This window comes from Neocloeon triangulifer, unplaced genomic scaffold (assembly GCF_031216515.1).
Source record: "Neocloeon triangulifer isolate White Clay Creek 2 clone unplaced genomic scaffold, ASM3121651v1 ptg000013l, whole genome shotgun sequence".
In the NCBI taxonomy this organism is placed as follows: Eukaryota; Metazoa; Arthropoda; class Insecta; order Ephemeroptera; family Baetidae; genus Neocloeon; species Neocloeon triangulifer.
This window is the reverse complement of record NW_026775555.1, coordinates 576,036-600,410: the sequence shown is the minus strand read 5'-3', so window position 1 is coordinate 600,410 and position 24,375 is coordinate 576,036. Positions and strand designations below refer to the sequence as shown.

At 36.1% G+C, this 24,375-nt stretch overlaps 3 protein-coding genes across 8 annotated transcripts in view; 1 reads left to right on the top strand and 2 right to left on the bottom strand.

Moving 5' to 3' along the window:
- The window catches only part of LOC132198575 (transient receptor potential cation channel trpm), a 92,186-nt gene extending 91,374 nt beyond the window's left edge, over window positions 1-812 (bottom strand). For 2 of the 5 annotated variants that reach the window (XM_059622681.1, XM_059622683.1), the window contains exon 1: window positions 637-812. The gene's annotated coding sequence lies outside the window, so the exon portion shown is untranslated. The remainder of the gene's footprint in view (window positions 1-636) is intronic. The other 3 variants (XM_059622680.1, XM_059622685.1, XM_059622684.1) reach the window with 3 other exon arrangements.
- Window positions 813-1,208: 396 nt separating this feature from the next.
- On the top strand, window positions 1,209-2,527 carry LOC132198582 (5-formyltetrahydrofolate cyclo-ligase). Its single transcript, XM_059622692.1, has 5 exons — window positions 1,209-1,318; window positions 1,384-1,498; window positions 1,553-1,680; window positions 1,889-2,022; window positions 2,085-2,527. The coding sequence occupies exons 2-5, from the start codon at window positions 1,388-1,390 to the stop codon at window positions 2,300-2,302; spliced, it is 591 nt and encodes a 196-aa protein (XP_059478675.1). The 5' UTR covers window positions 1,209-1,318; window positions 1,384-1,387; the 3' UTR covers window positions 2,303-2,527.
- The window catches only part of LOC132198580 (uncharacterized), a 66,926-nt gene continuing 45,064 nt past the window's right edge, over window positions 2,514-24,375 (bottom strand). For both annotated transcript variants that reach the window (XM_059622690.1, XM_059622691.1), the window contains exons 3-6: window positions 15,534-15,786; window positions 12,730-13,363; window positions 12,044-12,346; window positions 2,514-3,420 (exon numbers count right to left, since the gene is read on the bottom strand). In XM_059622690.1, the coding sequence (XP_059478673.1) occupies window positions 3,223-3,420; window positions 12,044-12,346; window positions 12,730-13,363; window positions 15,534-15,712 (1,314 nt within the window). In that variant the 5' untranslated portion in view covers window positions 15,713-15,786 and the 3' untranslated portion in view covers window positions 2,514-3,222. The remainder of the gene's footprint in view (window positions 3,421-12,043; window positions 12,347-12,729; window positions 13,364-15,533; window positions 15,787-24,375) is intronic.

The following is a 24,375-nucleotide window of genomic DNA, read 5'->3' as shown; positions in this document are numbered from 1 at the left end:
GATTAATGCACCTCCTATGATTTTCTGTAGTCTTGTGAACTAGCCGGTCAGAATCAGAACTTTTTCAAGTCATAAATAAAAATTATTTATAATTAGTGCATACTTAAAAACAGATTTTTGATAGAGCTTTAATTAAAATATTTAGTAAAAATAAAAATAAATCAATACTCATCACCCCTGAATCTGGGTGGCGTGCAAAAAGGACAAGTATAAACCGCAAATAAGATTTAGATGATGATTAAGTTTATAAAATTCAAAGGAATTTTTAAAACGATATAATAAAAAAAAATATTTAGTTTAAATCTCGCTGTACACACATTGAAATCTCCCCCTGATAAATGATAAAGAGTCGTATCGTGTGTCTGGCCGTGGACCTGACGAGAGCACAAATATTTTTAGGGACATTTTAAATTGAAAACAATACAATGGTTGAAGAGTGATATTAGTAAAAAATAACTTATTCTAACAAAACATAAAACGGTCCGGCAACGGCGGCAACAGTTGCCACACATAAATGGGGACCTGATTAGAGATGGAGACCCCGGCTTTGGAATGAAAACAAGAGCAAGTGGGGTACATTTATAGGAAAATATCACATAGAAGTGAAAGAGAGCCTTTCGAGGGACGTGGTCTCACCTTCGCGATCACTTGGTTGGCTCATGTTGAATCAGATCGCAATGACAAAATTCACCAAGCAAAGGAATGTGCGCGAAAATTTGGCCCGGGAGCCGCTGATGCACAGGCAGCAGTCGTCGGTGCGAGACTCGAAACCTCGGCGACGAACTCTGACCTGCCGGTGGGCGCCCGTACCAGACGCAACTATCGATCATCATCGTCTTGCGAAAACATCGAGGGCAGATTCCCCCTCAAAGGAATGCTTTAGATGAGTGTTTCAAAGGTGTAATTAGTGAAATAATTAATTATTGAAAGTTGTAACTTTAAGAAATTCGAGTTTCAATGCTTTAAAATTGCATGAAACGTGTTTCAATTGAAAAAAAACATTTAGTTCTGCAGGTTTTATCGATGTCTAAATTTGCAGGATTTAGTTTCTCCAGAAACCGCGCGGAGGCGCCTGCATCCAGTTTGTTTTTCAATGTTTTCCAGCAATTCAAGTAATGTGCCAATTTAACCGGCATAAAACGGTTTATTTTAAAAAGCAATTAACTAACCGGTATATGCAACTTTGAAATTCAAATTTTACCGGTTACCGGTTACTCAAGTGCATTGAGAAGTCTCAGAAATGGGAACCATAAACAACCATGTGATGTGTTGATTTAAATTGTTTACTACTTTTTATTTTGCTTATAAGTCGTGATAGGTGATTTACCAAATTTTACAAATTTTTGCACGAACTTCTTCAACGTAAGTTTTGGCGTTTCGTAGGAAAATGTCGTCCGTGCAGGCTGCAAAAAGGCTTCTCCGAAAGGAGATGAAGAACCGACTCGTGGCAATGTCAAAAGAGCAAATTCTTTTGCAATCAGAACAGTTGACAGAAAAGGTTTAGTGTTTTATAATATATCTTTTTTCCTTTTCTTATGACAAAATTTTCTAGCTGTTGGCCAACCCAATTTACAAAGAGAGCAACAGGATTGCTATTTATCTGAGCATGTCTGAAGAGGTCCAAACTTGTGGAATTTTGAAAAACATTTTTTCCACTGGCAAACACTGCTTCATACCAAGGTAGATTATTTAATCTGAGATCAACTCTTTATTCTCTTATAATTTTTTGTTTTGTTAATAAAATATTTACATGCATATGGAACAAATTAACCAAATTAATTAATGGAAAAATAATGAAACTAATACACGGTAATGAGATTAATTTATTGGTATTTTTTGGGGTTACAATATTAATAAAATGGAACTTTCATTTTTTTTTGTATTCCAGGTACGAGTCAGTGAATAACAGCATGGAGATGCTGCGTCTGCATTCGATGGATGACATACAGACTCTCGAGGTCACCAAATGGGATGTCCGTCAGCCTTCTGAAATAGATGGAAGGGAAAATGCTCTTGAAACTGGTACATTTTCCAGCTCTTGTATCTTTTACGACCATAATTATTGAAGTTTATATCTGATTAAGGTGGTCTGGACTTGATCATAGTCCCAGGACTGGCCTTCACTATCTCTGGACAGCGTCTAGGCCGAGGCAAGGGCTACTATGACACGTTCCTGAAGAGGTGCACCTCCATCCAGAAGGACCCTCCGGACACCATTGCCTTGTCTTTTACCGAGCAAATTGTTGAGTCCATTCCTACAGAGGGTCATGATTTCATAATTGACTCGGTTATCATTCCTTAAATGATGGAATTAAAGTTTTCTTAATAGATAAAGTCTAAGACTGTATTCAAGTATAATGCTTGCTAAGCTATATTTTACCGATGGCCAGAAATTAATTTAATTAAAATTTCAATTACTTTTTACTTATTTGTCCACATTTGACAAAATGTTAACTTTTTCCCAATGAGAATTGAGACTAGCACTGTGTTAAGAGAAGAAATAAAATGCTGAATTTTGGTAATTTTATTTAAACATTATTTTATTGATAATACAAGACAATTTTTTGTAATTAACTCACACACTTGGTTATAATTAATAAATATAGTTGGCATCGCAGTCCATTTTAAATAAAAGAAAGGGAGGAGACTGACAAATTTATTGTATTAGCTAATATGCGGGGGACAAAAATCTGCGCTCTAATTTTTCTATAGGGTAGAAAAGAGAAAAATGCTACCTAAAAACATCAACTACTATATAATATTCATTAATTATCACAACCAAATATCTTGATAATGAAGCCAAAATAAAATTAAAATCGCGCAGACGGTAATTGATTATAAACTTTGAGTGTGGATTTACATAGGAAATTAAAAAAGATGAAACTGGTTCAGCAGGGAGCAGAGCCTAAATCTAAAATATCACATAAATACACTTTTCAGCGCTGGCTTGTCATTTTGACATATAAAATTGGAGTATATATGCTTAAGCAGCGTCCTTCACAATAAATTAAAATAATTAAATTAAAGATGGAAAATGGTAATCACACCACAGCAGCAGTCAATAAGTTAGCAGCTAGTGTGGAGCAATGCAATGACTTGAGAGTTAATTTTGTTGGAAAAATCTACGCCGGGTCCAAAGAGTCTTTGAAATTTGAGTAAAAATAATTTTGAATGTTTGTTCAAATTTGTTTTAATTTTCTCCCTATAGGAAGAAGTGCACATTCAGAGCGAGCCGAACATTCGCTCTCCGCGAGTGTACATCATGCTGACGGCCATTACAGACACCATGAAGAAGATCAGTCCGAGGATGGACACTATCAGCTGGCACCAAAAACGGCGGCGTTTGCCCGCAGCGATTTTGCGCATCACTCGCTCCGCTGCGGGGATGTCCAGCGTGAAGTCCGGACGCTGTGATGGCGGCTGAAAAAATTTAAAGATCAGCCTTAAAGAAAAAAATATTGCAAAAAAATTTGCCAAATCGCTGTTAAAATTATTTCGGGTTTAAATATTGTTATAACTCGTGAACTTTGTTTGAAACTTTTTCCGTCAATTGTGTCAGAATTTGCGCAAACGAGCAGGTTCAAGCTAATTTTTTGCCGCAAACAAAAGGGCACTAATGCCGGTGCAAAATTTCCGCCAGTGCTAACACGTGCAAATAAACAAGCATGAAAAGAACAAATAATGGACACGTCCGCTCAACCCATTACTGCTTCAAAATGCAAATCTGCCGTTGCGGGTATGAGTTGTGTTTTCCGTTGCAAAACATTTTTGTGCTCTCCTCACAAAATTTTTTTACACCTCCATTCGATATTTTGCGCTTTTATTTAGCACATGTTGCGTTTTCTTTTATTCACAACGTTTTAGCAAACTAAAGGAATAGCAGATAATATGATATACAACTAAGATTTAAATGAGAAAGGAAAAAAGTGATTATTGAAAAATTATATGTGAAAATTTCATAATTTGTCTTTGACTTAATCAATATTAAAATTAAAAAAAAAAATATATATTATTGAGCCATTAAAAGATCCGCGCTTAAGGGAGTGCGAGAGACTTGAAATGTGCATAAGTAACAACCAATGACTTAAATTTATAATATTTCATTGGTTGTTACTTATGCACATTTCAAGTCTCTTGCACTCCTTTAAGCGCGGATCATAATTAGAGGTGATTTTTTTCTTTTTTCAAGTCAAAATATTATTATTTTATTTATTAAAAAAAATTGTCGACAATCAAAAATGTATTATTTTGGCATAATATTAAAAATATCTTATATTGTTGGCTAAAGTTGCTTCATTTTATAAAAAAGGTGGTCTCATGAATCTGCAAAAAGGAACAATAACTTCTCTGACAATAAAATCAAAACTGGTCAAAATATTTCTTTTTCTAAATTAAATATATTTTAGCACGCAAGAGAAAACTGTTATTGAGCATTCCAGCGCTAAATTGTTTCAAACATTAAAAAATTCACGCCATTAATCATTTGTCACGAAAAATTGCTGAGAAAATATAATACTCGAACAAAAAATTAGTCACTGCGGTGGATGGGGTCTTTTTGATCTCAGAAGTTTAACCAAAATTCTTGATGATGGTGGTGGCTTTTTGTCCAACAATTCCTTTTTCTCAAGTCAAGTCAAAGTGACTTGCCCATGAGTCGTTAAGTTTGTCTCTGTACGGCTTTTATATTTGATACTTCGTATCAAATTTTCGCAACAGCCTTGACTAGGGAAGTTTTGCCAAAAATGAGAATGTGCCAACGACGTCTGGGATGTGGGAATAAATTAATCTAACTCGAGTGTATTTTATTCTTTGCGGTCGTTGTTTTCTCTCTCATATATGCAAAAAAAAAAACGTTCACATTTGACAGAGAAACGAATTCTTTTTGTCTCTTAAAAGCTCCCAAGTTTTTCCTTTTGACGCACTTATGCATAAAACCTTGACACATTGAAAAGTTTTTGATTAATTTGTCGCTAATGTTGAAGCTGACAAAGGATTTTAATTTATATTCATAAAAGCGTAGTGGGGATAAATATAAAAATGCTTGATCAGTCAAGATACACCTGCGTAAAAATTTAACAACAAAAGAAATTAATTGGTTTCTTTGAGGAAGCCATAACTCTAGTTAGTCACGTTCCTTGATTAAACTGTGAAAATGAATAAGAGAGATGGTTGGCATTGAGACTTGATATGTTGGGATAAAAAAGATATATCTTTGAAAATTTGCATGTGTTCAATAAAATTCTAATATTGGTAAAGATTTTTTAGAAATTTTTAATTTGAACAAAGAGAAAAACAATTAAACTTTCTCAGTTGCTTATTTTATTTCAAAAATTCACAAAAATTATTATTACTGTGGTTTATAGGTCAAAGATGTTAATATTGTTGTCCTCTATTTTTCCAACTTTTTATGGTTGAAAAAGAAAATATATCAATTTTTTGGAGATCAATAATGCACCACCACTATAGCAAGAATTAAATTAAACTATTATTGTAATTAACAGTATGTCTCTTTTCAAAGGTATTTTCAGCTTTTTTTTATATATAGTTTTTTGCTGTGAATTTATGACTTATGACTGTATTGAATGGAGAATTAATAAATAAATAATGTATTATTTTTACTGTAATTAGTTGCAAAGTAGTCGTGTGAAAGCAAAAGCAGGAAAAATCATACACGTTATACATTTATCGTAGCTTCTAATACACTTAATAACGAACAATAAAGGCTGGCCTGCGGGCAAACGTTACACCTGCTCTTTTAATCAATGATTAACACGCCGCGAGTGCAAAAAAGCAAATTGATAAAATTGACTGCTACCGTGCTGCGCTGTTCTATCTATACGCGTGCTGTGGGGATATAAATTTATGTATGCAGTGTAACACACATAATGACCCAACGTGTATTATAATAACATTGCGCCGCCGCCGCGCCGCGTAGTCGGAGAACGTTTGCACAATTCGACTTTGTGACGTAAAAACTGCCTTGCCAGAGGCGATTTGGCGAGAAGAAAGGCTCAGGTCGCTGATCTGGTGTCGACCAGATATAATATGCGCGCTTGGCAAGCTGTTTATAATAATACGTGTGGAGGAATGCCGTGCCCCACAATCTCTCATAACCAAACAAATTTGGGATTTTTTTTTTTGCTCGAATCACTTTACATATTTGACATTACCATATATCTTCATAATAATTGCAAATTGTCTCCTACATACTCCTTTTTTTGTACTAGATAGTTTGATAGGTCTCCATCTATCTAGGGTCTCTCCAAATGTCAAAAGTTTATGCCCCAAGTTGCAATCGGTGCGATTATATCGCAGGCGCACATGCTTTTTGACTCAAATTTCAGTATAGCTCGTGGGAATGAACGATTCACAATTTTTCTCGCCTTCACGCCCAGGTAATAATCTTCCCACAATTTTAACACCACGTGCGACTCTCGTTTAATATTCCCACCAAAAATATCGCATTGAGCAATTCGCATTTTTTCAGTTTGTCTCCCAAATAAAATAAAAAATATGAGGGCCGTCGACAGAACTAATGATAATTTTTTTATTTACGAGGTGCTGCCGCGATGTTTTGTCGCGTGTTTTGTTAATGGCTGGTACCAAAGGTGACGCACTTGGCTATGAAAAATATCTTGCCGGACGACCTTAACTTTGCACTGGCATATCCACTTTCGCTGCCAGTCGAGAATTCTTCGCGAAGGCTCCTGCTCTTCGCACCTCAAATTACTTACACACCAGCAAAGAAATATTTTAGCGCGGAGAGATGCTCATATTATGCGAGATAAACTCAAATATTGACCGCGATTTTCTCAAGTGTAGTTTCTAGACTGCAACAAAAACAAATTCCAGTGGATGTGGACCTACCAAACAAAGAAGCTGTCATACTGGAAAGCTTTTCACACTGGTCGACTGTTTAATAGAAAGCGATAAAGAACGAACTTTGTTGGTGATTTATTTTTTTTTAATTTTAGCAGCAAATTTTTTGGCGCTTAATTATTAAAAAATAAGCTTAACTCTTTAAAAAAAAATCAATAAAATCAGTTGTTTAAATAATCAAACTAATTGAAATATTTTTTTAAATAAATATTAAATTAGCTTCCCTTTATCAAATGCATAACGATAGAAAATAAATCAAGTAATTGATAATTGATGTAAAGTTTGATAAAACTAAAACTCATACATATAACGTTTGCTAACTTCATTTTAATAGCAAATAGAAACGATGCACGCCGTGGAATTTTGTTGCACAATTTTCGTGACGATGTGCAAGTGCAAGTTCATCATGCATCCAGCGTATATAATTGCTGTTTAATTTTGGTGTCAAGTGGACCCTCTTCAACTTATAGGAAAGCGTTAATTTTTGTAAACTATAATGCGCCTTGTTTTGAAAAGAAAAGATAAATAAGCTAATCTACCATTTTTGGCGTTATTAGACTTGCATAAATTCAGTCGAGTTTGACGAGAGGAATCTTGATGGGCGCTGATCTAATCAGTCTACTTGTAAAACGGAAACCAAACGGAAATGGAAAGTAGTGCTTCCTCACGCGCTTACGCAACTCTGTATATATGGAATCGCTCACTTTTACCGTTTAATAATATTTATGAAATACATATAACGCTCCACGAAATTTTACTTTTGTTTTCACTCTCAAAACGATACAGTGTTTTTCAGACACTTCTCAATCGGCGCTAAAGACGAATGACAAATTAAATAATATGTTGTGCTACTGATGGCGTTTGCTCGTAAATGGAATAAGGAATTACATCACTTCGGAATGTCATCGACGAGCTTGTTAAATGCGCGAATGTTGTAAGACAAAGAGGTTCTACCATTTTCGCTTTCAGCACGAGCGACGATGCCGCCTCTTTGCTGAGTCACAGAAATAAAGAAGCTGCATTTACTGTTAGAGACATGTTACATAAAACTCCGACGGACTGACTTAACTGAGTGAGATGCAAACTCTTACAAACGAAAGTGAAAACAGCTATAGGACACTTAAGGAGAGACGATACAAAAAAAGGGCACCTTTTAGGTATAAAAAAGATGGTAGAATAATAGTTTTAATAGCGCTTCTGAAAAAGAACAAATATTTTAATTTAAATTATTATCTGTGAAAGAAATTAAATTAATTCATTTTGTTTGCTCTACATTAAGTCATTACCATTAATTTAAACAAAACTATGCATTTCTCTAAAAACAAAGTTGTTGTTGCCAAATCCGTTTAAAATTTAATTAAAATGAGTGGAGGCATTGAATATTTTAGCGGCGACCAGCAGGCAACACAGGGCAATTATATCGCGCGGCGCGGGCCATGCTTTCTAACGACATGCACATAATAACAAACAATTTTGAAAGAAATAAAAAAATTTACATTCCATCTCTGCAGCGGTGGCGGCACCATTGTTCCGCAGCGCGAAACTAATTAAGACATTACTCAATATGATTTGCTAAAAACAGCTCGTTTGCCCGTTTAACGACAACTATTTCAAAAATGGAAATAAAAAATGCATAAAAAAGAAAAGAGCGAGAAAAGTGTGAGATGCTGAATATAAAAGGTCGGCTTGATGAATATTTATTACGCCACGCTCAATCACTCATTCACGAGAAGAAGTGAAGCGCGGTAGCCCCGCGCGAGTTATTATAAACGCGAGGCTATACAGTTTCAATCAGCGGGTTACGACGAGCGAAAGCCCCGGGCTAGAAAACGAAATGATTTATTTTCGGAGAGCAGCGAAACGGTGGCCAATTTCTAGAAAAGCAATTAGAATTTTTACTGCTTGCAAAATTATCAATATTGACTATTATATCCCTCTTCCGCAAACACACACAAAAAGTTTTAAAAAACGCTAAAAATTTATATTATAGCCGCTTAAATATAGCGGTGAGGAAACCGACCAAAAAATGAGCCAACTATCTATCGAGAAAGATCTTTTTCGGTCCAGTGACTAGGAGCCAAATAAATAAGCGCCAGGTGAAAAATTAGAACAATAAGTGACAGCTTTTGTGGTTAGAGGAATGCAACATAAAATTCATAATAGTTGCTTAATTTACAAGAGCATCAGCTGGATTATAGGTGTATTATTATGCCGTCAGAATGTGTGTTGACGCATATTAGGCAGCAGGTCCAACTCACTATTTTATTTTGACATCTCTATATGTTTCACAATTTTAAAAAATCCGATGCAGGCCATGTATATAGGTGATGATAGAGGAAAATATAAAAAAATATGATTGGCAAATCAACACCTTTTAGAACATAAAATTCTTGAGATACACATTCTTTTCTTAAATGTGTCTTAAAGGATTTATGCAAATTGTTATTGAAAAGTCTATCCAGCGCCATATGAATTTGGGGCATTCGTCTTTCAAAGATTATCAATAAACAAGGTTTTATCATTGATTATAGAGAATCTAGCTGAATCGGCTTTCCTGAATCTTATGAAATAAAAATACAGAATACAACCAAAATAACTCTACAGTCCACAAGCTATGAACATTTTTGGAAAAACAAAAGATATTTTGGAAATGAAGAGGAAAAAGCCCGATCTCTTCATTTCCATGATTATCTCCTCGAGTGTCAACTTCTTCAAAAAAAAATATATATTTTCCCTTTAAAAATTTTTTCTAGCTGCTCAATTTTTATTTATAGTGAAATATCTATAAATTGCATATAAAAAACAATTTTACAAATTATTTCTTTTCATTAATATGATTTGTTCATATTTATCTTAAATTGATTTCCAACTTGACTTATATTATGCTCTTCTTAGAAAATTTTCTGACAAGATTAAAACTATAACGAGCAGCAGGAGTCAAAAGCGAGAAGTTCGCTCATAGTGTGTGTGACTGGAAATTTGTGCGGCAACGACAGAAAATCACGAACGCACGCCGTCCTTGATGCCGTAAATTGCATTAAATAATGATAATAATGAAAATGTGATTTTTATACTTTTCTCCGCCAGCAACAGCAGCCGCCGCGCAGAGGTCAAATATGGCATCTGCCGTCACGAGCAGAGCGCGCTGACATGAGCGCGGCAATTATTATGTCATTATTATCAGCTGCGAGGGCTCGTTACGTTGGTTTAATTTTCAACGTTTTCGCCATTTTCGATCCTGTATCACCGCAAGATTCATTGCGGTTTCACGCCAAAGGTTACATACGTGCAGCAATTTATCGCGCACACACGTGGGATTGTCAAAAGGGAAAAGCGCATTTTGTACATGTACATGTGTATGATGTTGCTAATTCTGATTTTGACACAAGTGGGTCAATTCAATTAGTGGCGGGCGTGAGTTTTGGCTATCAGTGTTTTAGAAAATTATTATTATTATATGAAGCTGGGAAATTACATTTCTGAACGCGTACATAAGTGTGTTTTGGACTAAGAGTGAAGCAACACTCACAAAATATGTATGCTTTTAACGATTGTGTCCCACGGACAAGAGTTAGAAGAGAGAGGAAAATCTTGATAATCAGCAGTGGATTGGTGTTTCGCGAATAGAAGTTGACACTAAACGGTGGCAAGCGTTTAATTGGATACGTCAGCGAAACCACCTGTTGCGCTAATATCGTTTTGAAGTCATGACAGAGACAGATAATCTCATGAGTAGTTATTTGGACCTGAAATTCTCCATAACAATTATTTTAGTATCAACTGCCACTTATTAATATGAAAATGTTTATGAATAATTAAAATTATTTGGTTTGATTTGGTGTTTGATGTATGAGCAATTAAAATTAAGTAGCAATTTCTATGTCTTTAATTATTTCACTTTTTTATGGTATCTTAACGGGAAAATTTAAATGTGCTTAAATTCTATATATAGATTAGCCAATTTATAAATTAATTTGTGTATAATAGTTTTTACAAAATTTCACCACTGAAGAAAAGTATAACCTCGTTTTGCAAAAAAGCATGCATTAGGCATTATGCTCAAATTTTAGTCAAAAGCGTGTCATATTTCACGTCGGTTTGTTTCTAACAGTCTCCAAATAATAGACAAATTGAAAAAAATGTCATAAGTTTAAGAAATTTTATAAAAACTCAAATATTAAAAAAGCAACCAAAATAATGATTTTTTTTTCGTGATGAATAATAAATTTTTTCAAGATATAAATGTTGATAATTAGGTTTTACTTCTGAACTAACTGCATGAAATACTTTGCAAAGATCAGAATACTTTTTTGAGGCAAATTAAAATTATTTCTTGCCCGTTGAATAAAGTTAATAAATTAATGGATATCAATCGAACAGTCTGATGTTTGTGCTTCAATAAACTGAACACTAAAACTCATTGGCAATTCAAAATTCCGCTTAAATCGCATTAAGTCATTAGTTGCATCAAAGTAAAATGAGGAGCAATGGTAAAGCAATGAGACAGGGATGGAATAAATCACGTTCAATGACACCACGCTCAACATTGTCAGAAGCCGTGAAACCTGCAACGCGGACAAGAAAAGAAAAAATCTCGAGATTGAGGACCTTGAGTCAATCGCGCACGAGAGAAGAGCTCAAGATTTATATTTATTCCAAACCACGAAATCGGTGCACTCGGGAATGAATTCACGTACTCCTTGCTATAAATACCGCAAGCTGTATATTTTTCAAACATGCATGCGCTGAATTTAGCGGCGCTGAGAGGAACATGCTCATGTACTTATACTACATGCTCAGATTAACTTTTTTCATTTATATAGAAATTGTCAGTCAAGGTTTATCATCTTTCAGCATCTCGCGGGAATCATCAGCTGCGATGATCAAACACACATGCACACGACTCCTTATAGTGTGTTTAATTAAAATTAGGAAACGTTTGCTCATTGAAATTCATGCATTCGGAGGGAGAACGGTTCGCAGCGAACACATTTATGTGTTTATTTGCATCATTACGCTGGTCCAATTTCAGTTTACAAGTTTATTTTGGTTTAGGTGGCGTGTTGTATAGGCTTTCTTGTACGCAATAAAGCAATTAAATGCGAATGAAGATGAAATTTCATTTTTCAGTTCTACGACGATATATATAATTTTTGATACTCACATAATATTGTGCAGTCTTTTCGAAGTTTTGGGGAAGGCTTTTCTTGCTGGGCGTGGGCGAGCACTCGGCGGACGACTGCCAGGACGCTTTGGACGACGTTGAGCCGTCCGTCTTGTCGTTGGACGAGGAGGAAGATGAGGACAAGAGACGTGCCTCCAGCTGCTGGCTTCTCCAAAAGCCGAGCAGCCTCTCGTAAATGCCCACGCCGGAGGCACACTTGATTCGGTTCAGGGTGCCATATATCATGGCGTTTCGCACGCTACCCCGCACCAGGGCCATCTCCTGGTTCGTCATCAAGTCTGGCTATACATCAAATAAACCGAAAATTTATAATCTTAATAAAAGCTCTACGAAAAAGCTTGAGTAAAAAAATAATATTTATTTATTGCAAAATTAAATTATAATTTATTTATGCTCATTGCAATTATGCAATTTCTTCCATAACCAGCATGCACCCTTCATACATTCAAAATAATAATTTATTTAAAAGAAGTGCAATAATTATGAATTGCACAATCTGATAATTTTTGACAAAAAAAGGGAAGACACTACAATCAGATTTTAAATAATTTAGTAAATAAGCAATCAGTTAATTGATTTAAAAAGAATTTAATTTTACACGCCACACAGGACAGGGGTATTGAAATAAATGTTTTTGTTAATACCAATGGTAATGAAAAGCTTACTTTTTGCAGGTAAAGGGGAGGTGGCGGCAGCACGTTTGAAAGGTCCGAGAACCCGCTGCTGGAGGTGGAGGAGCCACATCGCGCCGGAGGCGGCGGCGGTGGCGTCTGCGCCGGGGGCATGTGCGTGCGTCCCGCCCCCGGGAGATCGCAACACGACTTACGACTGTCGTCGTCGCTCTCGGTTAGGCGTTCCCACAGTTGCTGCCTCCACGGCGGAGGCGGCGGGGGCGGTGACTCGACTGCATACTTTGCGTCGCGGCCGACGACTGAGCCGACCGGCGGCGGCTCCCGCTCAGGCCAGATTGGCGCGGGCACTTGACCTTCAGGGATGGTAGTGAGCGCGGAGGCGGGCGCGGCCATCGCGGCTGCGATCGCCGCCAGGTAGAGCTGTTTCTCGGCCGCCCCCGCCGGAGGCCGCCGACGGCCCCCAGCACCCCGAGCGGCGGCCGACGCTTTTGGTGACGCAGCATCGTCACTGAACTCGGACGACGACGTCGTTCGCTCGGCCGGGTTGCTGTCGTAGCCAGAACTGCCGCCCCCAGACTGCCCGGGAGAGGCGGGCGCCCCTTGCCCGAAGCACGAGTCCGTCGAGGTGCTGCCGGCCCCCTCGTCATCTTCAAAGATGGGGTTTACCCTGGTGAAAGGATTTTTTAAATTAATTAATAATGATGGGAGACAGTTTTTGAGAAATTTGTCGTTTGATTCGTTTAATTTTTTTTTATTGTTGTATAATTCCAAATTGTTACATCACACTGTTTATGTGTTGAAAACAATTTATTTGAAGAAAAAAAAGGAACAAAACAGCACCACCAGTAGCAAGAATTTTGCTAAACATTTTTCTTTGCTTAAAAACTTGTAATACAAGCAATTTTGATACCTAATTAGTGGTTATTTATGGTTTGAATTATTGCAAGAGAATTAAATTGAATATTAAAAATTTAATTACTAACTTGTAAATCCTTTAAATAAAAGAAAAATTGATGACTTCTGGCATTTCATTTTTTAATTTCATTATTATTATTATTATTATTTTTTTTTAGTCAAAATGGCAAAAGTTTGCAAGTTGTTTGCTGTGTTTATGGCATAAATTACGTAAATCATGATTAACCCAAAGCAATTATATTTGATGTGTATTTATAATATTATTTGTATTATTTGAAAGTAAATCTGTGCATTTATATATATTAATTAATCATTTGATGACTGACTAAATAAATTACGACTGGCAATCACTTCCCATTATCTCAAACGAATTGATTCCATTCTCCGCAACGTCAGATGATAGTAAAGGGTAAAATTATCGCCTGTCTCTTTCTTTGCCTATTTAACATGCGCGCAAGATGCTCGCGAGCGTGCGATCGACTATTCAGATAATGACAAATTAAGTTAATTAACATTCCGATTCAATTGCACAGACTTACGCAACAATAACAGGACGGACAAACAAACACGTTGGTCGATCGATCGGTCGCTTTTGTTTTCAGGCGGCGAACCTTGAATTGCTCGAAGTTGGCTTATAAAATAATGCTCACACTACACACACGCGTATATCATTGAAGGCTCAGGTTACATAATAATTGTCTGCTGTCAGAATTAAATGCACCTCAGAGAACATCACGACATTTTCTCCACACTTTTCTCTCTTACTCGATTATTCAGAACGTCCTTTTTAACCAACGGTTGCAAAATTTCCCCACTATTATGCTTGATATTTGCCGGTAATTGCAAAAAATGGCGCACGAAAAATAAATTTTCCCCAGCAGGATAATTAATCGCAAGGTTCGTTTTCTGTGCCTGGCGACCCGTGACGATCCTTCACTGAAAACAAATAGCCGTTTTATAACTGTATATGTGATCTAAATTGCGATCGCTTCAACTTTTGAACTGGTGAAATTACGATCCAATTATTAGATAAACCAAGGTCTAGCCGAGATGGTGTTTGCTGATTGTTGATAAATGGTTTAATTTAATATTTGCAATCTGATAAGGCCTCCCTCGTCGGCTGGTGCATTAATTCTCTCTTGGTTGCGAATGAGAAAAGTTAATAATTGGAAAATTATTATTGTTCCCCCGTGCGAATTGTGTACGGCTAGGTTACGTGTCGGCGTTTTTACGAGCGTATTATTATTTATTATGCATGCACTTGGAAATTGTGTTGTGAAAAATTGCATGCGTGTTTCGTGTTTTTCTCAGCGCGGATCGCATTTATCCTTCCAGTTTGCACTCGCGATTGATATTAAGCAGCTATAAATTACAGAGTGTACGCCGATTGGATCGTTATTTTCTGCATACAATGAAACACAATTATAGCAATGAGAAAATTATTTTCTTTCGATTGTGTATGTTTTATAAGAAAATTTTAATGCCTTTATGTACATTGTTGGAGTTGAAATATGCATTCAGCTGGTTATTACATCACATATGTTTTGTTTGAGAAATTATATTTCAGTTTAAGATTCTTGAAACAAAATGAGCATTCTAATTTTTCTTCTTGAAAATTATAGCAGTCAAGTGGGCGATAAGCCAAGAATTTTCAATTTATTCCTAAAACACTTTTTTAGATCGAAATGTGCATAATTATACTTAACAACCATCATGCAAATGAAATTCAAATTCAAAAGTACAATTCACCAGACAAAATCAACAGGAAAATATTTCAATTACAAATGTTTTATCTCTTAACGTCTTAAAAATTAAAACACCCCCTGATCGAGGAAAATTTTTAAATGTTGTTTTTTAAATATTTCTTCTTCTTAACTATTGAAAGCAATTGCGAATATGAATTTGGCTTTTTTATTTCTTACCTGCTGACCGCATAGATTTGCTTGGGTCGTCGGGCTTTGGTGCGACTCTTTTTGCCGCTTTGAATGCGCCTCACCCTTGGCAACGACAACGAGATGATTGCAAAAGGGTCATCGGTGATCACTTCGTGGGGGCCGTCCACATGGTCAGTCGGCGCCGACCCGCCAAACCACTTAAACATTGCTGCGGCAGGCCAAAGGGGAGGCCCACGTCAGGGCGCATTGAGCCGTTTACCATCGGACTGTAGCAAACATTCTGCAACAAAAACAACGTGCCAATTTCAATGAAAATTATCATAACAAAAATACATACATAGCATTTTGGATATTGTTGGGCTCAACAATATTAGAGGAATGAATTAGGATCGCTTAATCCCCACCCTTCGAACTTTAATTTACGTAGGGAAAATTGCGAATACCCAGCGTAACTTCATTTATCTTCGGAGGTAACTTATTTTAACAAACCATCAAGAAAATAAAATAAGTGCTCCTGTGCACTCTATGAGCACCAATTTATCACACCATTCTCATTATGTGGGCCGCAAATTGAGATTGTTATTGGACTGCCTTATTATTCTTAACAAATTGAAAATTAATTGGCTCCTTTTCAACCACCATGAGCCAACACGAACAACATTTCACAATCCATTGTCTGGCTGGGCAAGATGAATCGACCGAATTTGCCAATTTACTCCAATTAGTTTCATCCGCGACTTGAGCAACTTCGAACTACAGGCAAGGTCGTGATCAAACGGATCTCTTAGAACTGGCGATGCTCTTCAGGGGCGCCACACCCTGAGATCGCGACACCTGCAGCTTTGGTCATTGCTCGGCGCCGAACGTGACGACCTTTGGTGTTTGGCCAAGCGTGCAGGGAGTTGTAGAGCGGTCGGCGATCATCGCGCGGATGGTCACGACTTTCTTGTTGGGCGACATCCTCTGCTTACTCATTCGCGCGCAGTGTGAGACAATTTCATGAATATTTCAAAGTCACCCGATTTGGAAAGGGTGTGCGGGGTTTTGTGGTGAGTTCAATGGCGGGCATTGCTGAGTTTTCCTCGTCACTAGAGGATATATGGAGGTGTTTGAGCGGAGGATTGTTGTGGTATGCAAGCAAACTAGGTGCGCTGAATTAATCACGGGCGCTGAATGAGAAATCGTCCAACGCATTATCATTTTTAGTATCGCTTAGTATGTACAGTGATGTCAAGTCGAAACCTTACAAGTAACTGAAGAGGGAAATAACATAAAAAAAAGCAAATTACTATATAATGAAAAGCTGGATTTGCGTTTGTTTTTACATTTCGATCAAAATTAAAAAATAATAATTAAATAAATAATTCTTCTCTCACCTCGAGAAAGGTCACACACGTTCTTATAATTTCAATTTTTTTATAATAAAATAAAAATTTATTACTGTTGTTTACTTTGTGTCGTTACAAATAAACTGCTATTTCTCTTATAAATTTGAAATTGTTCAGCATAAGAGAAAATCAGTCATGAACGTGAATCTCGTTCATCATCAGTGGACAATTTGCCCGTCAAGAGCAAAGTTATTGGCGCATAATGCCTTTCAGAGAGGGTGCCAACAAGCGAGAGGTTTTTGTTGGGCCAACTGAGAGAGGTGAACAATAAACTTGATAAGAGACAAAAACGGTTTATTGCCACCGACACCCGATGCTCAAAGCTAATGGACGCGTGAGAGTCATTAAGTGTGCACGAGGTGCTGTGCATTATTATATTATTAATGATAATTCACGACGCAACTTAATGTGCGTTGTCCTCACCACAAGAGTCAAGTGGCCAAGGAGGATCACGTACTTGGCGACACTTCAACACTGCGAATGGGAAAATGAGCAAGTGGTCAGGGTCCTTCGAGCCATTAGACAGAGAGATGATGACCGCTAGCTTTATGCAACAGGTGTCACAATATTCCACGTGTCCGGGATGCATTATTGAAATTATTATTGCGCTAGCGAGATGCGTGTATCGACGACTGCGATTGCTCATTCGTGCATTCGCGACTTTTATTTATTGCTGTTTGTGCATGCATTCCAGTCGAGGCGGCCGAGTGACCATGACCTGCGCCACTGCGACCACACCGCTCTAACTTGAGCACACCTCTTACTAAAATCTCCAGCTTGGCCAGATCAATTGCGCACTTTTAAATTAAGATATAAATAAATTTATGAAAATTTATTCCCAAAATTGAAAAAAGTTATTTCCTAATTTTCCAAAACAAACTGATGTGAAGCAATGATGAAATTTAAGTTTTAAAACATAATTTCCATTGCTCAAAGTAGATATTTAAATAAAAAATAATTAAAAATCGCCTGATCATCAATAGACATCTACATAATTATGTAATATGCATACTTAAAAAATTCATCATGCAGAAGCAATTTGAAAGATATTATTCGAAACTTTAGAATCTAGCTGTTTTTTACTTAAAGTATGATTTTGGAAGAAAATGTACATTTAATTGTTAGTTGCAATATTAGCTAAACAGAAAAAATATAGTTCACTTCTTTTATTTTTATAATGGAAATGAAGAGATCGGGCTATTGACTCGTTGCAGAAAATTGTTTTGTATTCAAAAACAAATGGCTCAATTTTTTAAAATAAAATAAAAAACAATTTTCTGCAACAAGGAAAAAGCCCGATCTCTTCATTTCCAAGATTATATATGTTGGTAAATTTTGCAAAATTTTGGTTTATTTCGTAACATATAGAAAACATAATTAAGCATAGTAAATTAAGAGAATTTTGTTGCTATAACAGAAATTTAATGTTTTTTAATAAACAACCTCAAAATTAGCCATTTTAATTCTTTAGCAAAAAGGGATAAATTTGGACTATTTTAACAAGATTTTATTAATAACAAAAATAGGCACTCCACGTGGCTTTGATAACTTATTATGCTACTAATACTGTTTTTATGTATTGGGTATTGCATTATGTGCTCTCTTTAAATCATCTAGAAATTTCGTTGCTTGATGCTTTTCAGGAGCAGAATTGTTGCGAGTGTTGTGACAAGCAATTATATCCTGTCAAGAAATTGTTTTACCGCCCGTCCATCACGCACACAAATGATTTATAATGTACCATGAATCAATACATAGCAACATAGCATAATTTTTATTTTCCAGATTGATTAAAGGTTGCTCTGCTTTTCTCCGCGCGGTTGACTTAGAGGAAATCAAGTACACTCTCGTAGCCAGGCAATAAAAACACGCAAAATAACACACGACAAAGAGAGAGTATCAGCGTATACAGTTGTTATAAGTCAGGTTATAGTTATATTCAATCGCTATAGAAGTAGTTGCAACGATCATGAATTGCCAGTACTAACGTGCGTGTGTGATCTCGAGAAAGTAAATAAAGTGTGCGCAGCGCACAGCTATTTATTTGGCTTTAAAGGTGAATTTCTTTAGAGATCTTTTCGAATTAAGATTTTTACAGAAAGTTGACCAACATTAAAAATCATAATTTGCATTAGAAATGAAGATATCGGGCTTTTTCCTTGTTGAAAAAATTTCATGAGCAAGAAATAATACAAAAAAATTAACAAAATTTTACATTTTTAAAATTTGCTAATTTTTTGTATTGCTCATGAAATATAAATCAATTAATAATTATTATTATTATCATTAAAGGTGCGCAACACATATAAATAGATCAAAATAAATATTATTTAAAATAATATTCGTGAAGTTATTATTAAAAATTAAAAACAAATAAACTATATTCTAAAAATGCAATGAAATCTGGCAAAAATGAAATCAAACAAAATGATATTTAATGTATTTAATAATTTATACCGAATTGAAGTTAATGTTTTGTTTGAAATTTATACAAATAATGAATTATATTAAACATAAAGTCATGTAATAACACATTTATTGCTTCAATAATTATTGTCTCCAGCTTGTTGGGAGCAATAGCCAGATGAGCAGCTGCCTCGCATTGCAACAGCGTATGAGCTCAATGCTCAATCGCATCTCCACGGTCCAGTGGGCAATGCGAGGTCCCCCCGAGACCCACCCACACCTGACCTCCCGTATTTGAGTGGCATCCCTTGGCCTCAAGCAAGGAATGAAAGAGGCAATAAGTGGCTGATTGTGCAGAGTTGTCTTAATTGCAAGCCGCGCGCGCGAGAGTGCAAGGACTGGGTAATTATTTTTCAGTCAGTCGTTCACGGCTCGTTCCACGTGAACGAGCCCAGTGTGTTCGCAGCAGTAGAGCATAAACCTATTGAGTGTGTGTGTGTGTGTGTGTGTGTGTGTGTGTGTGTGTGTGTGTGTGTATATATACATAATTATGATATGAGGTGTATCATTAAAGAAGATTTTTTTTCCCAAAGTGCATCATCGTCGGTAATTGACAACCGTAATTCACCATATCGCACAAACAACCGCTTAAGAGAGAATATTTCTTTCAATTTATTGATTTTTCTCTCCACCATTATTAACAATCGCCCGAAGGTGCTTTTCCTGGCGTCAACTTGAAGGAAAAACGGTTGCCGTGGAAATTCTTTGCGTCTATTTATTGCATCAAGTAATGTCGTTTCAATGCCAATAAACTCATCTTATTACAAAATGAGCAGTTTTATTGAGATGTTGTGCGCGATTTGCATTGTTTATCGGTTTATTGGACTGTGAAAAACAAGAGGGTTGACGCTTTATGGACACGTGGGATGAAGACAGTTTCGTGATTTTGTGGAAATCCAAGCAGCAATAAAAAACACAATTGGCCGCAATACATTCAAAATTACTGTTTGATAGAGCATATTTAAGCATGGTAAAAATAAATAATACAGTTGTTCTGAATTGTAGGCAATGAACGATGAAGGATACTTTTGATTCAATCGATCTAAACAATCAAACAACTTTTGAAATAAATCATTGTTATGATATAAAGATAAAAGCAACGAAAAGTGGTTGATTTTTTTTTTCAAATCCTTTTCAAACTTGGATAGGGCTTCAACCATCTATTGCATTACTATTATTATTCCTTCGCTTTTATTGTGTCATAAGTGATATGTTACATATAATTTCTCTGTCGTAATCCACTTATTTACAACTGGCTGTTTTGGTAATGTAGAAGCTTCAAATTTCATAGTTGAATTGCTGAACGTACAAGTTTTCAGAAAATTAATTTTGGAAAATAAAAGTTTTTAACTTCTATTTTTTGAACCGTTATTCATAATAGAAGTGGTCAAACAAAGAAGTTATTATCATTGTTTATTCTACTCAAGCCCATGCGAAAGAAAATTAAAATAGAAGAAATGTTCGATATTAATTCAAATTATTTCCACAAATGATGAATGACGGGGGTTATATTGGGCCAGGTTATTATTGGTTGCTGGTTATTTGACAAATTTTTATTCAAGCAATTTTACACAATGAACAATTTAAAATCCTATGTCTGTTTGGGAAATTTTAATATAGTGATATTTTCTTAGATAAATCTAATTTTCATTCCAGTAGCTTTTGAATTGCATATTTGTTGTTTTGCAATTCCGTCAAAATGACATTTCAATCAACAGTGCACAAAGGAGATTTTATCGAAAGCAACGTTGCTTGCGTATTATATTTGATTATCATTGGCAAACAAAACGAATCGCCGCGAATTGGAATTGCAGTCATCGTGGCGTGCAATAATAATAAACCCCGATCGGCACCACAGCGTGCAATTGTGACTTGTCAGCAGCAGTAAACGGCCAAATCGAATAAATAGCAGCAATAGGCGCTTCTCTCTCTGTCTGCAGCGAAATCGCAAGGACACGTACAACAATCAATTTGGCTGCGATGCTTTATTGTAGCGCGCGTTGCCCAACAGATTTTCGCGAAATAAGAAGCGCGATGTGCCACTTCTTCACAGAATCAGTAATTAATCTCTCTCGCTACACACGTATACTGAAATAAAACGCGTTGTTCGCTCGCCACCTTGCGCAACATTCGCTCAAAAATTCATCCAAACCGTGGCTAATTGTGAAGAAAAAAATTACACACAAACACACTCACTTCTTCTGAAAATTATTACTTTATTACTGTCGGGAATACGCGTGGAAAGAAGTATGTCTTGATTCTTTTACACTCGTAACTGGTCGCAGTCCAGCTGGCCAGTTTTGAAGTACATCACATGCCAGATTGCAACCTCGGGGCGAAATTTGTAATTATACTTACAGTTGGCAACGCGCCTCGGGTTTATTTAACGCATAAAAGGAGTTACTCGAGCAATTTTCTTTCTTTTTATGTAGGTTTGCAGCCACGCAAAACCGGCTGTGTATTTTCAAAATTAATTAATTAGCTATCAAGTGAGCAGCAGCTGATCTGCAATTTCGCGTTTGTAATTGATAATTGGCGTGGTGTGCTACAAGTGGGCGCGTGAAAAGTGTTTTTTCCAACCTCAAAATATTAAACAAAAAAAAAAAAAAAAAAAAAAAAAAAATGGCTGAAAATCAGAAATGTTTCTGTTAACAATATTAAAGCGTGCAGTAAAAATTAAAAAATATTAATTATAGCGTGGTAAATTTAGACCCTAATACCTGGACCCTACTTTGGAGAAATAATTAACTATTTTTAGACGATTTTAGTGCCAAGTTTTAGACTCTTTTGACGCTTATTTTGATTAAAATTATAATTATAGTTTTCTGGGCAACTAAATTAATAAGGCTATGCAATATTAGCGTTTCCTATGTATCGCTGTGTACAATTGCATAAAATTTCATTCATTTGTATTTTTCAATATTGATACACAGTAACAGTTAAAAATTGTTTATAATATTTTTTGCCAACTCTTCCTACATCCAGGGCTCGAAAACAATAATTTTTTAAGATGTAGCAGTTGTGGCCAACAATTTCGAATGAATATATTGGCACGGGCAGTACATTTTTATTGGAGTGATAAAGCGCGCCGCTTCGAGCTGCTGCGTTTATAATTTTTATTGCTCGAAGGGCTACTTGGGAAAAGTGAGTGTGGTCGTTGAAATACACACCAATACTTTTGGAATGCGCTGGAGAATTTGCACGCGTCCAACGACGACAGTAAAAAAGCCTGTTATGCACGGCTCAGGTGTGCGCGAGTACATGCTCTGTTATAATGGTATAATAAAGTAATTGCCCAACACCCGTTCTAAGCGCGCAAACTGGATTCTTAAAGGTCCAGCGAAAACTGCGCACTTAAATGGCTATAATTGTGTCCAAGCACAAAGTAACTTAACAAATTCAAGAAGTGTGCTTTAATTTAGTAGCGTAAAAGTAAAGATGAAAAAAAAGTCATTAACTTTTTTTTTTAAATCCAATTTCTTGAAAATAAAAAAGCGAAAATTAAAGTGAAATCAATTGCTGAGATATTTTGATATTGAAAATTATTTATAAGCGGCGTTTTTGAAATTGTTTATTTTTGTTTTCCTGCATTTTTTCTTTCTTGTTGTTTTCATTCATGGCGCCAATTTTCTGTGTGATTGGAATAAAAATTTAAACATTTAAAATTATACAAAACATAACTTGACTCATGACAGTCATGACTGTATCGAATGGAAAATAAATACATAAATAACAAGATTGGGTTCAACGCGGCGGCCAAGTCTGTTTTGGTATCGAGCGTTTTAGCAGACATCTGCTAGTTGTAAACCCTTTCTTCTCTTTTTCAAATTTCAAATTTTTGTATGGACTAAGAAGAATAAATAGTTATAATAAAAATATTATATTTACTGCATTTATTCTCCATTCTGGATTTGCTTAAAATTTGCTTTATGATCTAGAGCTTCAAATAATCTGGTGAAAGTGAATTTGTGGTATATGATTTTTGCTTTTATTATTCTTCTCGATCAATACAAAGATTCTGGTCAATGAAAAACGAGTCGAAAAGTGATGATTTTTGCACACAATAATGTGTTGCAAGGAGAGTAAAGGCAATGTATTTTATTTTGAACTTCTTGCGCTAGAAAACGGTTATTCTCTTGATGTAATAAACCAAGGTCGTTGCGAAAAAGCAACAGAGTGGATTTTTGCTCGCGCGCGTCTCTTTCTCATTTCCCATGCTCAGCAGCTAATTTTTACTTAGTCACGTCTCGTTTAACAAAGATGCTCTTCAGCTTATTTGACAGCAAATTAAATGCTGAATAATGGGATTACGGTGCGCTCGAGATGACAAATGGGCCTTTAAGTGCTGCATGATGTTTGATGTGCTGATTTTTTAAATTTTTTTCTCTGATACACTCTTAAAGCAGTGAGTAAGAACTCCACGATTTGCTATATTTTATTGTGATAAGCTCAAGCGTTTTGCATTTTTTTTTCTTTCCAGTTCAGACCCTCTGAACTCTCTATAGCGATTTTTACAGGCGTTTTTGCAGTTTGTGCAATAAATTCAATCTTGTACAACACATAATTGTAATTGTAATTTGGGGTGGATCAGAGCAGGCAAGAGATCTTGTTTTTATGGCACAAAAGCGCCTTGTTCGTGCGATGGCCGGCGAGCGGTATTGGCCTGGTCCGACGCCTGTTTGTTCGGCGCGGCCTCTTTTTAAAAAATTTGATGTTTTGCCACTGTTTTCCATTTACTTGATTGAGGCTTGTAAATTTGTGCGTAAATACCCTCAGTATTTTGTTAAAACGCGAGATGTGCATGCCTATGAGACGCGCGAAAAGTTCGAGTTGTACGTGCCGGTCCAGACGTGTGCTATTTCGAGACAAAATCCGCTCATTTGCTTGTCGCGCTTGTATAATAATTTGCCTGTATCTATTCGATTGGAGTTGAGATTCCCTCAGTTTGTGGGCTTGTTAAAAAAGTTTGTTAGTTTTCACAAGTTCTATACTGAGGAGGAATATGTAAATTACAA

What these genes read in the sequence shown, in the direction of transcription:
- LOC132198582 (XM_059622692.1), top strand. Translation starts at nt 1,388, where the DNA reads ATGTCGTCCGTGCAGGCTGCAAAAAGGCTTCTCCGAAAGGAGATGAAG. An exon ending in AAACACTGCTTCATACCAAG is followed by an intron (nt 1,681 to 1,888) that starts GTAGATTATTTA and finishes TTTGTATTCCAG; the next exon opens with GTACGAGTCAGTGAATAACA. An exon ending in GGAAAATGCTCTTGAAACTG is followed by an intron (nt 2,023 to 2,084) that starts GTACATTTTCCA and finishes TATCTGATTAAG; the next exon opens with GTGGTCTGGACTTGATCATA.